General features: G+C 38.9%; 1 protein-coding gene across 6 annotated transcripts in view; it reads right to left on the reverse strand.

Moving 5' to 3' along the window:
• Positions 1-17,639, reverse strand: part of TENM3 (teneurin transmembrane protein 3) — a 321,566-nt gene that overhangs the window by 117,138 nt on the left and 186,789 nt on the right. For all 6 annotated transcript variants that reach the window (XM_059817992.1, XM_059817991.1, XM_059817990.1 and 3 more), the window contains one exon: positions 3,930-4,168. In XM_059817992.1, the coding sequence (XP_059673975.1) occupies positions 3,930-4,168 (239 nt within the window). The remainder of the gene's footprint in view (positions 1-3,929; positions 4,169-17,639) is intronic.

Raw genomic sequence — 17,639 nt, forward strand, 5'->3', positions numbered from 1 at the left:
AGAAAAACACACCCAAGAACAACAAACTCCTCCCCTTAATAAAACCAAGAGTGGATAGAGAAGATCCCAAAAAGTAGAACTGAAGGATGGAGGTTACATACGAAACTTTGATTTGATGCCCATGTTTGACCTATGAGTTGCTCTACAAAACTTTCCCTTCATTCATTCACTGCAAATGACAGATGCTGAATAAGGCAGTAAGCCACGGGGAGAAGGACAAAGTTCTGTTTTGTCTTGCACATTGTAAAGCTGGACTCTATTTCTGGCTCTCACACAGACTCCCTGTACAAAGTTTGGGTAAAACTATAAATGTGTATACAGAAAGAGGTCAAACTAAGGCAACTTCATATTTCTTACTCTTTCATGGCTTAAATTTAATACTGCTCTTCCTAGCCTTCCAAACAGGGAAAAAGATTCTAAAATGTTCATGTCGGAACAAAATTAGTAATTTTCTTCCTTGGTTGCCAGTCTGATTATGGATAGCAGTTAAGCAAATGAGCAGCTTGAAGAAATTCCAGTGTAATCTTGATCCCCAAATGAGGCAGTTTATATTCTTTATTCACCATCTTTTTAACACATTATTTCAGGGAGCTTTTCTTTGAATCCTTTAGTCTAATTCAGAGCTATTTTTTAATTCCACTCTTCTATATATTGCTGCACTATCTTTTGGTTCAGCACTTGCATGTTTCTGTTGCTTAACTCCTTGTTTCTCAACCATTTAACAGTAGATGAAGCCTCTAAAGAAAGGACCAACGTCTTCCATAACTCACTTCTATTTTCTCTAAAAATCAGCAGGTCTTATTGACAAGAATGGTAAACTTAAACGTGTTGCACATTGCAAAACGGTTGAGAGAGACACAAGGGCTACAAAGGCAAGAATATGTGGGGGGGCTGGAAGTGAGACTTTCTTTCCTTTAGACTGAAATAACATTTTCAATTGCTTGTGACCCCCAAGACTGCATTAAGTGGCCTTACAATGCAGCATTTGCTCTGGTCTCTCCCCATGCTGACATCCTCTGCTCTCACCTCCTCTTTGTAGACTTTGTAAATGTAGGAGCCTTTCCTACATTTGGAAGAAGTGCAAGACAGACCATGTTTCCATACATGATGGAAGAAGTGCAAGACAGACCAGATTCTCGATGCAGCTCCTTCCTCTGGCTGGGCTAATTGATGGAGCAGTAATTGTCTGAGCAGTTCTGCAAAGGCAGACACGAAGTCTAGCAAACTGCCTCTTCTGCCTTATGTTGCCTGAGCAGAAGCAGTGGGATGTGAAGTCACTTTCTCTACCCCGTATCCACTGCAACTACAATAAGCCTGGGCATGACACATTCATCTCTCTGCCCTTCTGAGAAGGGCCTGCTTACACCACTGTTCACTGGGTGAGTGGTCCTATTAGTTCTTCAGTCTGCAGCTGCCACAGTCACACAGTGGACGTCAGCCACACTATGTTCCTTATCAATGTGTACTGGCATATTTTGCAGCAACGGTTGTAGCATTTTCACACTCGTGGCAACATCTCTCTGTGAAGCTCAAAATATGTCTCAAACTGGCTTTACAAACGTGCCATGCCACCTCAGCTACTGTAAACCTCAGCAGACGACAAGCCAGACCGCTGTGTTAGAGGCATGTCACGGGATGCTGGAGGTCACACAATACCACATTCCTTCCCATCTTTTTATGTTATGACTAATTTCCTACTCAGTCATTTCCCTTTCACACCTATACTATGAAATGGTTAACCAAGACGAAGGTTCGTTTCCATCTTACATTAATGATTTCCACTGATTTATACTTGGATGGCCTATTAAATGGAGAATATTTCTGATATTACATCTGTACAGATGGGAAAACCACATATATGAATGAGTGTAATCCATTCATGGTTTTATGGACCCAAAGTTCTCCAGAGAGCGTCCCTGAGTGCTGGATTTTACATTTAGATTGCTGAGTTAGCTGAAATATGTGTAATATCACCAGTAGGCAAAGAGCTCCCTATTGACTATGGGCAGAGGAAGGCCCTTGTGCATTGTTTATTTCAGCAAGGATGTGAGCTGGCATGCACCCATGAAATGTTGTACAGCTATATTTGGTTTTTTTTACAGGGTATGTGAATAAATGATGTGTGGAGCTGAAAGCTCTCACTCACTGGAAAGCTTGGCACTTCTTCCCGAATACAGCAATAGAGGCGCATTAGACATGCTTATATTTCTTAATGTGCCTGTGGGAGAAATAATCCAGTACAGCTATCTCCTTGCGCCCATCAGATTCATAAGTAATCTGGCTCTTTGGGGCTGGTAAAGTGCAGAGCTCAGCTCAGAATCAAGTCTTCAATATTTTACTATCTGTACGGCTCTTTTTCCCAGTTCTGGACACCGATACTTCTCACTGAATTCCTTCTTTCGTATTTACGTATCTCTTTAGTAGCAGATGTTTGCTTCTGATCACTTATGAAGCAATATTATGGAGACCGAGCACAATTAGTGCATTTTATAAATGGGATTATTTCAATCCCACTTTAAAAAAGATGTAGTGTCAAAGCTTAACTCTAAACCACACCTTTATACTCCTGTGCACATTGACACAAAATAACCACAACTCCAATGATTGAGAGGGGCTGGACAGCGGAGGCAAGCCCTACATTTGCATACATGCCTTTTGCTCTTTTGGGCTGGCAGCTGAGGTGGAAAGGGTGCTCAGGGAGCTCTGCTTTGCCAGGCCAGAGAGGAATTTCTCCAGTTACTCAGCAACCCATTTTCTTGCATTGTTCACATGAGCTTCAGCCCAGTAAGAACTACTTCAAAGGCTTTATACAGATTCTGCTGTGCCTTGGATTGAAATGTAGCAAGCTTGTTTCAACAAAGGCAATGAAATTTTAAGGATGATAAAGCCTTCTAGGCTTTGTTACTAATTTACACTGATTTTAAAAAGAGGGAAGGAAGGAAGGAGAGATTGACTCTCCTCTTTCTATTTTCTTTCCTTGACTTAAGACTCTGAATCTGAGTGCAACCAATACCAAAAAACAAACCCTTACACTTATATTTCCATAACTGTGGTGACTTAAATTTCTAATTAACAAATCAGTTAAAAGAAAGTCTTTGAAGACCATTTATGGACTCAGAGGTGAAAAAATCTGTAATCTGGACAAAGCCGCAGAAGAAGTTACATGCACAAAAAGAGCCTGTTCCGTTCCCTTATTAAAGTCAATGACATTTTTCTCACAGACAAGCACTGCCCCCATTAGCTGCCTAAAAGTCTAATTATATAATATTTATAGCAAACATTTACGAAATTAAAAAATTAAAGAGATGAAGAAATAAAGGACATCCTCTAAAATAAAAATTGGGAAATGGAATTTAAGAAACAAATAGTGAAGAGAGAGAACAATTAAAAATAAACAACCCACAAGAGAGGAAGAAGTCTTCCACCTTCTCTGCATGTTGTCCTTTTGGACAATTATCTTTCCTATCTTGCAATCAAAAGTCTGTATTAGACTTTTGCTCTAGCTCTATGCACAAACATACGTGTATGTAATGATGAAATAAGTGACAGTTAGCATTCCTAAACACTGTATTACTTATATTTCATGCAAAATGAGAGGAAAAGAGTTCCATCCTGCGAGCTATATTCACATTATGGAATTTTTACAGCCTATATTTTACACATACTTTTGTAAGAACCAGACACCACATAGCTTAATTGCAGTTCAAATACTTCTTTGAAGTTAGTTCACCCACTATCATGCTGCAGAATGCTTGCAAAATATTCAAATTTTCTATTTCCTCTGAACAATTGGGACTTTTCATTAAATCATTGTTGTGATTTTTACTGTTACCAGAAAGTTTGCTAGTTAAATGTTAGTATGTCACAGTCCATATACAATTGATCCGACACCCCTAGTCATGGTGACAATTACAAAAAACGGGACTCACCTATAAAATAGGACAGCAGTATTGCCAGCAGCACTGAGACCCCTACAGCACAGAGTGCGGTACATTTCCAGCTACAGTACTTCGAAGACTTCTTGAATTTAAAAGCACTTCTGGATAGAGTGTTCCTAGGTAGTGGCCGAGTAGGAGGGGAATAAACAGAGCCGGATGCCATTGTGTACCCTGGCGTTGCAGTACTGAACAGCGGTGTGGTCCCTGTTCCTGTTTTGAATAGGAAATGCCTGTGGAAGAAAGAGTATATGGTAAAGTATGAAAGTAAATAAAGCTGGAGCATAGGTAGTCATACCTCTTTTGTTAAATGTTACCTATATTTCAAACAGCTAACAACATCCAATCTACAAAAAGTCACAGAAGCAATACTTGTCGCGACACTCCCACATAAAAAAGGCACCTTCCCTTTAAGAAAAGACCGAACCCCCCCAAACATTAGTAATACACTGGTATCCAGACAGGAAACAGAACTACCCCAAATACAGTATGGAAGGGAGGAGGTCTCTCAGAGTTTAACCGACAAGTAGGGACAGGCTTTCTGCTGCTGTTTATTTTTGTTGGCTTCCACTACAGACTACAGGGAACTCCATTAAAAACTCAATAATGAGCAATCTGACTATAGCCCACGCTACTTATCACAGCTTTCCTGGGTTAAGTACAAAGAAAACAGCAAACTCTCAGATACAAACTTTTGGCAACTTTGCCAAAATTAGTCAGTTAAAAGATTTTTGTGTGTCCTAAATACTCAGTTCACTAATTCATGTCTCCTCACACATAATCTTACCGTAACAAGATCTGATTATGGATAAGCAGCTAGTTACAGCCTGGGAAGTACTCTAAAGAAATATATTTAGTAAGTGCTTAAAAAGAACCACAGCCAGCAACAGAAATTAAAAGCAATGCAAAGTTAAGACACACTCTATGAGTTACCAGTAAACTTTTGTTCAATTTTGTTCGATTAAAATTTCTAAAAGAAATATTACTCCCTGAGCCTATCTACAGTAATTTTAGTTCATGCAAGCATCATTATTTTGGAAAAGCCTCTCAGCATGGTATATACTACCTGGAGTTTTTCTCCTGACAGACATATGCAACTCTACGAACAACAAAACCTCAGCCCAGCAAAGATCTTTGCACCACCAATTTGTTACGTTGGCAACTCTGTAGTGTAAGATTTGGCCTGACGTAATAAGGCTTGGCAAAATTAATACATTATAGCTAAAAATGGTAAGACAGCACACTGTGGAGAATTTTAAACTTACCAAGCGCACGAACAGCTAAACAGAACTAGAGATGTGTTCGCATTTTTTTAATAGGTAAGAGACACTCATGAATTACTGATACCCAGGTCCTCCTGAAGCCAAGTGCGTGCCTACACTGTGTTGGCCTACTGCATACTACCTATACAGCGTGGGTCAGAGGATCTAGCACCAAATGAGCTAGCTATGGAGGGGAAAGCCCTCTAGTTATACCACGTGGCACTGTGGACTGCTTCTCAGCTGATGGGACTTTCATCCTCCAGGACCCATGCTTGGATCCTTGCATAGTAATGGACCAACCCATACAGGTATAGCAGCTTCATCAGGAATGTGCTGTAGAGACACTAGAAATTAATTGCAGCCTGAGAAAAATACCAGCAGTCGATAAACAAGGTTTGTTATTTGCAGGTGATTTTGCTACGGGAGGGTAACAGATGAACTCAAACATCTTGGCATAAGCCCTCTCCTTGAAAATATTTGCATTACAAACATGATTCCATGAAATATGCTACATAGGTTACTTCATTTTGAACAATGTTAAACTTGCTGGCAGTAACAACAGAAGAATATGCACTAGATCTACCAACGCACAACGGGACATCCCAATTTTTCTTGGCTTCTGAGCTTAGGATTACCAACGATTTCAAAAGACAAAGCCCTTGTGGTTTAAATCCTCTCTAAGAAGGTACTTCATTAAAAGTTGTGACATTTTCTATGTAGCAAACACCAAAATAATAATTAGCCTTATGTAAAACATGTTTTACACCTTACAACACCATTAATTGGATTTTACAGACTCACAGAAGCACGTATATTCATTAAGTCCTGATAGTGTCTTATCTACTTGGCCTTTATTGCTCTTTCATTTCTGGCTACATATGGTAAATGCTATGTCCAGGTATATTTCACAAACAGTATCTACACAGATCTCAAGAAAATGCCAAACACAAAGGTGGCTGTTTCCCTCTCTATGTGCAACGTGTAATGTTTTGGGCAAATGAAGGAAAGCCATACAGTAGATATAATAATACTCCTCCTAAACATCAGCTTCCATGTTAAAAATAAGAAGCTGCCTGACTAACCTGCAATTTTCACATCCTCCTGCTCTCGCTGTTAGGCTCAACAGACTAAAAGTGGAAACTGGCATTATACGAGTACTTGAATGGAACTCCGTATACTCTAAGTTTTAACAAAATAATGCAACAGAACAGTCAGCCTCTGATCTTTTCCGTTTTTTTCCTCCAAGAAAGTGAGAGCCGAGACATTGGCTTTGGTACAGCACAGCCTACTAGAGACTGTAATCTATATTCTCAAAGCCTTTGAGGAGTTAATCCCATAGATAAACTCGGGAGATGGCTGCATATCTGTGGTGGTGTGAGCTGTCATAGCTCTGACAGTCCACCTCAGGCATCAAGGCAATGAAAGAAAATTTTAACTTTTATATGTGAACTCAGCACTGTGTAGTCTTAGGCAGGACACAGCACGACTCCTCACTTTAAATTATTCCTCCTTTGCTTCAGATCCCATGAATACAATGCCAGAGTGGTTGCACCGGCTGGCTGGAGAATGCCGAGGGAAAAATAATGACAGAAAACCCAGCCTGGCATCGTCCTCTGGGTTAAGAAAATTTGTTTGGATCTCTCTATTCCTAATGAGTGGAGTTACTAACAAAGTTGTCAGAGACTCTCCTGCTACATTAACTCTGAGTGATAAGTATTTAAAGTGTAAAGCTATCAGATTTGCACATCTTGTCTGCCTCACTGAGCCATGCCAAACAGTGTTTCTATGAGACGCTCAGAAGGATATGGTATCTGACAACAAATCCAGGCTGCTTCCAGATATTCTGCAGAATATTCCAGATATTCTCCAGAAATTCTTACGCTCTTGAAATATATCTACAAATGATTTTAATTATCTATATATCCATCTACCTAGTCTTTTCAAACCATGGAACTCAAATAGCTAATTTCTAAAGCCTAAACTGTTTGCACTATTTGACCAGGCACTGACTTAATGGCAATTACACTCTGTTTCATCTCATAGGGAGCTTAGAGCATCTGCAATAGTGTATCTTCCATTCAACATTGATCATCTAACAAGCACTTGCTGGATCTTCATGTAAGCAGCACTTTAAATATTTTATTAAGCTTTACAGTGCAAAAATCCAGCGAATCATGCCAATATTTTATAAGACAAGCTAACTCTATTTTTATTAAATAATTCAATTAACTTTTTAAAGCAAATAATCTTCTAATTTTACATTTATTCAATATATTAGTGCAGCTGATCTTAACATTTTTTGCGGGAAGAATTCAGCACCTAATAAACCTAAACTACAGACTGGTAGCAAAATACAAAGTTATGTCATAAACCAATCCTTGGATGCAAAGACAGCTGGGAAGTCCCCTTATTTCTCAAATGGTAGGCATTTTATTTAAGCTTCCACCCTTAAAAAATAAGACAGAAATACAGCATCAAAAACCTCAAAGATGTCAGCTCAGAAAACAGAAGCAAATGAATAAAAGTAAAATAATCATGCTTTTAATTTAACGTCGTACTCTCTGAGCACCAAGTGCTGGTGTGCACCTGCTGACATGCAGACAGCTTTCTTCCTCCTTAAGTTTGGAGGAGGATTCACATCAAATAAGATTTTCTCTGTGCTGCCACTTCCTTTGTGGAAAATAAAATTGAAGCACCCTCTACTAAATTCCGTAAATGGGAAAGCAGGAGGGGGGAAAAAGTGATAAAAAAATTCCATGAGTTGGGGAGAAAGATTAAATTAACTGAAAACTGTGTCTTTAGAGAAGATAGATTATCAAAACACTCAAGGACAGTAAGGCTCAGACCATAAGCCCAAATACTTCTGATATAAGATAGCCAGGTGTCCAGCAACAGAAACGTGATTTAGAATAACTTTCTTTTGAAAGGATCTGTGACAAAAATTTTTGACCACAGTTTAGAAGAAAATGGATACTATGCATCAATGAACTCAATATTGCATAAACACATCTGGAAGGCCCAAAACTCCAGACTGCCAGAAGCATAGCTATTACACAAATAAACTATCACCAAGCAAAAAGGAGTATCCCACATTACTTTTACGTAGTTTGATCTCAATTTGTATAGAATTATTGCATAATTTTATCATTCCTGATATAATTTTTACATTAGATACATGACCTTTTTCTTCGCTTATGCTGAAATTGCTTCACCTTACAAAAGATTCACTGTGATCTGTATTTATGACTTCTCTGGTTTTGGACATCATATATAGAATGCATTGCATATACTTGGAAGACATGTGAAAGAGCCTACCTTGTAATTTCCAACAACTTTCTTAGCACCGTTTTGGTTCTGTTTTAAAGTATTTCATACAGCATAACCACACCAATAGAGTGCTGAATCCCATGGCAAATATGTCACAATGTATTAAAAGTCACATAGGACTTCTACAAAAATTCCTATCAGACAAGGAATTGGGAATAAGGCCCAGCAAAATTCTATTGAACTTCTCTAAGGACGTCAGAATATACATATTTTATCACCTCGCCAGTGACGTTTAAAGGCAGCTATTATTATTTTGTGCGTTATTATTTAGATGATGACTGCTGTCACAGAATAAAGGGCAATATCGCTAGGCCTTATGCATACACAACAACAAAACACTCTTCACCTTAAGAGCTACAATACCATTGATCCAGAATAAAATTGAATTTAGAATATATGTGCTTAAAAACCCTAAATCACTCCCTTCCTCCCTCCCGAATCTGTGAATCTTGTGTATTGTTGTATACTACCAGCATCTGAAGAATCTGGAGCAGAATAAATCTATTAGTTTGGTCATGTTTCCAAATACAGAGAGTCCACCGTGATCAGTAATAGAAGTCATAGTGCCATTGCAGTACAGGTTTTCTTGCAGTGCTGTCTCCTATTCTGTCCTACATGCAGTCTGTTGTGGCATTTTGTTCTGTAGGTTAAACACGCATCATGTCAAAAGGTATTTTCTTTTTTTCTGTCAGTTCCATGATGGCGTTGATGATATGTGGCTCTTCAGATCATTACAGACCACTACTGGAAGACCACTGAGGAAGAACAGCTATAACACTCAGAAGACTGCACTACAAAAGACATTCAATGTTGGAAATTATCTCTGACCTGGACTTTTGAAGGAGGTCTCTGTCTAAAAAGCAGTGTAAGAGGTAGGATTCCCACAAGTATATGCAGTACAACGAGCAAGTTAGTTCATTCCAAAAACTGTGGAGAAGGAACTGTGAAGAAATTTTAATTGATAGAGAACAGTTACATGTGCAAAATCTGTGTGGAGCTGTAACCAAATAAGCAGAAACAGGAATTACCACAGTAGGGCAGATCACCAGGAACAATACCCTGTCTGAAAGTCGCCAGTACAAAGGGAGGGAATGAATGCCTTCCAGACTAATTATTCACTAACAGCTCACTCTTTCTGTGAACAGTCTAAAACTCATGCTCTCACCGATGTCTTGTGGCATTTTGTTCTGTAGGTTAAACACGCATCATGTCAAAACGTATTTTCTTTTATCAATTGCAATTTAAATTCAACTGAACACTTGTTCTTGTACAATGGGTATGTACTGTTTGCCCCACAGTACATAAAGACAAAATTTTTATAATATTACTGTTTGATTCACTTTATTTTTAGGGTAAAACATACAAAAGCATTAAAAAGTAATTGCCTAAAGCAAAAAAGCAAAATTTAGGCTCTTTGTGGGTCAGGCAAAGGCAAACGTGAGTTGAGGAAAGCTACTTTCAGATACCTGTTGTTTCAGTGCAGAATATAGCAAAACTAGCATTTGCAAGATGACAGAATAGAAAGTGACTTCAGGAGAGGTGGAAGAGAAAAGAAAAACTATCCCTAACATTTTTTGCATTTGTTTCTTTTACCCTTAGGTACCAAAAGACCCCCAAATATTTAAGTATATCCATGAGCCTCTAAAAATTTCTTTCATGTAAGTAACAAGTCCACTAATCTGTTATATTTGACTCATCTGTTCTCCTTGCAATTTGAGAAAAACCCTGGACATATTAGCAATTACCAGGGGACCACTGTTGGCTCAAAAGATTATTGTACTTTACTTGATTCTTCCAGCCAAGGCAATACCATTCTGCCTTCTGTCATCACAGGTTAAGTACTTTATGAAATGAGCACACCAATTTTTATGTTGTGTAACATAGGTTAATCTTTCCCCCCAAACCAACTCAAATCTGCCAGTATCTATTAAAAATTATCTATTTGCCTCTAAGGAGTTTTGAATCTGTGGACATTGGTAAGCAAGCCCAGGTTAATGTTCTTATCCATTCTGCTAAGGTCCTCAGTCGGTTACCCTGAATTCCGTCCAAGGCACAAAATGGTAATATCTACACCTTAGACATCTAGAATTAGGAACACATCAATCATACTCTCTTAAGCCTCGAGAGGTGCAAAAAACTTCTATCATAGCTATTTGAGTGAATGCAGGTTGAGAGAAATATAAATTTTAGTGAATTTATGTTTTGGTGACATACTTACCTCTCAGGACCAATACTTCAGGAGACATGACTTCCCTGCTTGGAATTCGATAGTACTCCTAATGACTTGTTTTTGATGTTTAATATAACGGTATTATTGAATTTCTGGGAATAACAACTGTAGTTATTCTGTTTTGTAATGAATACAGCTGTGACGATTGCTCACCTGAACTAAAAATAAAATACCAGACTTCTGTTCAAAAATGGTCCTGGTTCAAAATGTACCTATCTGGAGACAGCAGCAATCAGTAATTCTGCTTTTCAAAAGTGTAACGGCACCTTCTGTAACAGTTTGGCAGCATCATGAGCCCAATGTAAGCAACCAAGACATAAGGGTAGCTGCAGCTTTATCTTCTTATTTCTCTGATGGCCCAAAGGGCCATAGGAAAGTCAGACAGAAGAGACTTCCGAAGTTTGGGAGCTCTCATTCTCTACCTCAAATACATCATTACTGACACATGCAGAGATAGTGTGTGCTCTTATCTGTGTGAAGACCTAGCATTTTATTTGCCATTTCCATACAAAGAAATCAATTAATCTTAAGAAAGTAACTTCAAGAGAGGATGCATATATCCAACCACAGCTATTTCAGTTTGCTCCAACTTTTCTCATTTACGATTTTGTATTTATATCTCCCTGACTTTCCTTAATGCAAACCATCTGAATTTTTCCCTCCTGGGAATGGGTTATCATGCTTTGTGTTTGTTTACAAAAACCCTACCAGATACGTTAACTGTCAGAATCAGAACAAAACCATTCACTGTGGAAAAAACGGTGGTCTGAAATCGCAATCAATCATTGCACTACATCTACCAACTGGTGTGCTCTCCCTCTGCTGACAGACCCTGTTCATGCTGCATTGAACTGGGTTCTCTTAAGTGAGACCATGACCCTCACCTGCCATTTGACATTAGAGAGCTCCCCCTGGTTCACTAATGGATAGATCACATCAATAAATCTGATTCCTTGCACTGAGTTGAGGAAACAGATGGAAAGAGAAGATTAATCTCTGCCGACTGTTGTTATGGGGAAGATGTAAAAGATAACAGAAATTACTGGGTAGTTCTCATATGAACTCTGGTTCACTGATGCATGAGATCAGCTTTCCCAGTAGGCTCCAGAAGGAATTGGATTTTTGTTTCTCCGTGAGCACTTTATGCCTGTCTTCATCTTCTGTCAACATTCTTCTGAGATGAAACCTTGTAGCTGGTGGTGTTTGCCCTTAGCACAGGTTTATGACTGACTTCCACAGAACCATATGGCTGCATTTAACATAAATCCAAGCCAGCACAGAAAATACATTATGCTGCAAATTTGTCTCGTATTATTTTCTGTGCAAAATCTCAATCAAAAATTGCTTACGAAGAGATAAATTAATTTCCACTTCCTCAGAGCCAATATTAATACTACCATAATCCCAGAAAAAGCTCCAAGATCACATCAGATCAAATGATGATCAAAGTTTGGAGGAAAGAAAAAAAGAGAAGAGAGCCATTGTTCATATGTAAAATCAGAGGAAACATCTGTGGGAACTCAAGCCTCTTCTAACAGCTTACTCAAATGTTTCAGAAAAACACTTTACATATGGTAACACTTGCTTGAATTTGGATGGGTTTACACTGAGGACCCACTTTCTTTACAAACTGAAGACTAAAAGCCAAGAAAGAAACAAAATACTACTAGGGCTGCAAGTGCCTTCCTTACTGCTTGTGAGTTCTTTCACATCTGGCCCCTGGCAGGTTACCACTCCACTGCTGGCTACTGCTGGCTGCTGCTGGAGAAACAGACTGGAGAAGTCAGGCACGGCAACCTGCAGCTGAAGCTTCAAACAGCAATTCAGGTAGGACAGTATCCCACTCTGCTGTGAAAGCCACCAGGACATGATGACTTGAAGGACTGGGTACTGACAAAAGCCCCAAACTTCCTCCCTTTAGGTGTGCAAGAGTAAACCTCTTCCTCTACAATGCACCTACTTTCCTGGTTGTGTAAGAAAGAATATAGTGCTACAGCATGCAGAGGGCACCTGTAAACATCCTATTATTTGTTCCTCCAAATTCAGATTTGGGCTGCTAGCTCTCTCTCCCAGAGAAGGAGGTGTTCACTTCTGTGATATGTATACGCATGTCTAGGATCAAAAGAACCTGTATAATCAGCCGGTTCTGCTGAGCCTGCTCTTTCGTGCTCCTCTCTGCTATGCTATACTCTTGTGAAGATGAGCAAGGGAAACAAACAACGCTAAGCCACACTTTGCAGAAGTGAGCAGGAGAGCCAGATGCAAAGAATGACTCATGGTGTTGGGTGGGCAAGTAAAGAAACCTGCCACAAATTTTAGCTACTCATACTCTTCGTTGCAGGGTTGTCCCACTACCTACCTTCCAGAGGAGAGTGAAACTAGACTTACATATTGCTGAAAAAATATCAAGTAGCTCTGTTCTCCTTACAGGCTTCTTCTGGGTCTCTCAGAGGACTAGTACTTACACAGACTTCCATGTAGGTTACAGTAAGTGACTTGGCTATCGATATTGTTGGTGATATTCACTTCTGAAGGAGGCAGCAGTTGGAGTGAACCTGACAACCCCTTAGTGCACTTTCTGATACTGACAGTGCTCATGCTATTCCAGTTCTCCTCTCTCCAAAGGAAGAGAGAGTGGAGGAAAGTGTCCAAATTTTGCAGTGAGGACTGGAAATGCTCATGTGAGCTGTAAGAATTTACATTACAATTACTTACCTTGTTCTCTACTCTTCTGGAATCATATTCCAGATAGAGAAAGAAAGAAAGTTGTCTCTGAGATGAGGTATTCTAATCTTGGCTGGTTCCTGTCTTGAATATTGAATAAGTTAAGCTTTGCAGGGAGAAATCAAAGAAGAAAGGTAGGGCACAAATACTCCAATCTCTTTTACTACCCTTGCTGTTTTCATAAAGCTGAAAGAGAACCATTGCTCTAAATGTTTCAAAAGGCTCATGGAGACAATTTCAAAAAGCAAATGTGGTTAAATTGTTTACCCAAAGATTAATTCAGAAGTTGGAACAAAGGTTGAAATTTCCTCTGCAGCTGAAAGACCTGACTGAGCTACTGGACATTTTGAAAGGAGATAAAACCAGAGGGAAGTTAAAGTGAAGTATTATTCTGCCAGTGACTGATAGGATCTGATTCTGCCTCAAGCTGCAAGCAGGCTGAAGTTTCCATCATAATGAGTCTGTGAACCTCAGCTCACTTATTGATGTCCATAGCTGTGGTTCTCTTGCAATTCTGAGTCCATGATAACCCATGATGAACTCTCTGCTGCCACTACTACACTACCAGCAGTCACTCAAACAGCCAGATTCATGTCACTGCAGTGACAGCACTGTCATAACCTCTGAGTTACAGCCACTACCACCAACTTGGCAACTGTGCACGTACATGTGATGCAACTGTCATTCCTGTTTTCCAGTCCTTATTGTTCCTTGGTGGAAACTTGTGTGCTACACTTGCATACTCTCCATATGCAACATACCAAGATTTGTAGACTTGAGAGACCACCATGCAGGGATTCAACAAGGCAGAGGGTTACACCATGTGCCCAGAAGAGGGTGACGCTTTATCTTTAATGGTACTCATTTCCACAGATGCCTTTTTGGAACTGGACTTCTCTCTGTGCAAGCAACTTTATCAGAGACACTGGAAGCTGGCACTATACAGTCATTCAGGTCTTTGTTTTGCCATGATGTTTGGTATTGTCTTCTCACCTGTTTCAATGCGACAGAAAGAATCTCCAGAATCTGTTAAAATTCCTTTTTGGTTCAACTCGAGCTGCACTTACTGGGATGACAGGCTCGACTGCACCCATGCAACCGGAGAAAGACGATAGCTTTTAACTTTGTAAATTTTGTGTGCTTAACCTTATGGTGGTGTTGACATTTTTTTACTCTAGTGGTTTTTTTGTTTAACTTGTGATTTTTTTAAGCAAGTTTGAAGGAACTTCAGACATTGCATTGAAAGGCTTCTTATCCGTATAGGCTATCACAGATACAAAATCTTTGGTTTGATTATTTCTAGCTTCTGTCACTAGCAGAGCATATGCCAGCAGCTAAGGTTTCGCATCATCTTGAGTCAGTCCTATAGATGATGAAGTGCATGCTATTCAAAGGGACTTCACAAGTAATCACAAGCAGTAAAGGACAAGGAATAATCTTGGTTTTCATCCTAGATATTCAGTCTCTCTAATCCCTCTAGCATTTTACCTAAGTCCTACCTTGCCTAATTGTCATGGTTTAACCCCAGCCAGCAACTACGCACCACACAGCTGCTCACTCACTCCCACCGCAATGGGATGGGGGAGAGAATTGGAAGAGTAAAAGTGAGAAAATTCTTGGGTTGAGATAAAGACAGTTTAATAGATAAGACAAAAGCCACGCAACACAAGCAAAGCAAAACAAGGAATTCATTCACTACTTGCCATCGGCAGGCAGGTGTTCAGCCATCTCCAGGAAAGCAGGGCTCCATCACACATAATGGTTACTTGGGAAGACAAACGCCATCACTCCAAATGTCCCCCCCTTCCTCCTTCTTCCCCCAGCTTTATATGCTGAGCGTGACATCATATCATATGGAATACCCCCTTGGTCAGTCGGGGTCAGCTGTCCCAGATGTGTCCCCTCCCAGCTTCTTGTGCACCCCCAGCCTACTCACCGGTGGGGTGGTGTGAGAAGCAGAAAAGGCCTTGACTCTGCGTGAGGACTGCTCAGCAATAACAAAAACATCTCTGTATTATCAATGCTGTTTTCAGCACAAATCCAAAACATAGCCCCATACTAGCTACTGTGAAGAAAATTACCTCTACCCCAGCCAAAACCAGCACACTAACCAACCACTCTCAGTTTCTCCTTCTGGACTACTCCACCTACCCATTTGGAAACCCACTCCTACCCCTTTTGTCCCTGGTCATTTCCAGTTTTCTCCTCTCCCCTCTGCGCTCCTGACAACCTGGCCTCTTTTAAACTCAGCTCTCCTGAACTTTTTCCCCAACAGATGACAAAAATCCCCAGCTAACCTCCTTCCAAAGAATTCTTACTTAAATACAACAGGAAGTTTTCAAACCTCAACCCTCCAAAAATATGGAATTTTCAGACAATGAAGAGATTCTATAGAAATAAAAAATGCTAAGAAGCTTTATCTATAAGAAATATAAATATGGTCATTTGCTAATAGTGAATCTCACTTTTTTTTCCAGATTTTGACATCTAGATAGCTTGGGGAGAGGACTATCAGGTTAGCTAAAAGAAAAGCAGACTTTTTACTAAGCTGATTTGTCAACACGTATACCAACATATGTTTACATATTAGAGAAAAGAATAGTGGTACCAAATAAAGCCAACAACACATACCATTAAAATACTTTGAGACTTCCAGCTGTCTTATAACAATTAATGCACTGTGCACAAATCTCTCAAAGCTATAAACAACTATTCTTTAGGTTTAGGCATATGAATCATTAGAACTTCTATGCAAAATGTCTGTTTCTATTATCATTATTAACACTAAAATTGTCAAATTCATTAGATTAATATTCTCTCCGTAAGCCATACAAACTAAGAAATAGTATATCATAATGTAACACACGCATGACATGAAAACAAAGAAACAAATGTATAATGATTCTAGCTGTGACACAGTATGTTAGCGAGGTTGATAAACTGAATCTTCATGCTGATAGCATGTTGTAGTCTCAAATCTATTATGCTTTGGAACTGATGTGTCACTATCTCTGGACAACTTTCACACCGGGAGATGATCCCTGCAGGCATAATTTTAAAAATGAAGGGATTATAAACAAGATAAATTTCATTGTATTGTTACCTGAATTAATATCAACTAACAGGAATTTCATATAAGATATTCCATTTGCCAAAATACTTGCATTTGATGGTCCCATTACAAACATAGAAAGCATAAACCAGGCATGGTTCTATTAACTCTACTTCAGCAATTATGCATCTGAATCAGTATTGTATGGTAATTGGTCTACAGGGAACAATAATATTTGGTTTTGTTCTTTTTTAATGCAGTATGCTTACATTTTTACTTTAAAGAAAATATATTAGGGTCTTCCAGTAAATATCTGCAGTATCTTCGAATTTGCTGATAATGATTAACTAATTGAATTTAACATACCTTTCTCTTCCTGCTGGTGATTTTAATTCGTGGCTAAGTGAAAGTTTGAGTTTTTGGAACATGAAGCAGATCAATGTACAGTGTCAATATATTTGACAGATGAATGAGTTATTAATGGGCAGATGCCGATCTCATTTAATCAAATAACACCTTATACCTTTTACAATGTTAAGAGTTTAGCAAAACAGAATTTGGACATAAGGTTCTGATTTTTACCATAGTATAAACAAAAACAACAAAAAGGTAAATTTACGATTAATAATTTTTCACTTAACTTTAGCATACTGTGCTGATTAACAGGCTGGAACTGGTATTGCTTTGTCAGGTTGTTTTTTTGTGTGTGGATCAGAAACCAAGCATACTGATTTGGCATAAGAATGCCAAAACATAGTTCAAATATAAGACAGATATTAATGACAAAGTTAAGCAGATATGGAACAGTTCTATAATAGAAATTTTATTTAAAATAATTGAAATATTCATTTATATGGAATTCTTCATTTCCAGTTACATATTTATCAGTAGTTCTGATTTCAAACTGGCTGGTAAAAAATACTCCAGATTAGATCTATAATTCTTCTTAACTTCTTTGATTGGTCATTCCTTATGCTACATTAATATGTCATAATATTTCTAAACCAAACATTTGCTAAGTAGTAAATATATCACAAACCAAGGATCAGATCTGGCAAATGTGTAAGCATGCAAATAGTTTGCAACAGCTTGCAGAATTAGGCCATAGA

Source organism: Gavia stellata, chromosome 5, assembly GCF_030936135.1.
Source record: "Gavia stellata isolate bGavSte3 chromosome 5, bGavSte3.hap2, whole genome shotgun sequence".
NCBI lineage: Eukaryota > Metazoa > Chordata > Aves > Gaviiformes > Gaviidae > Gavia > Gavia stellata.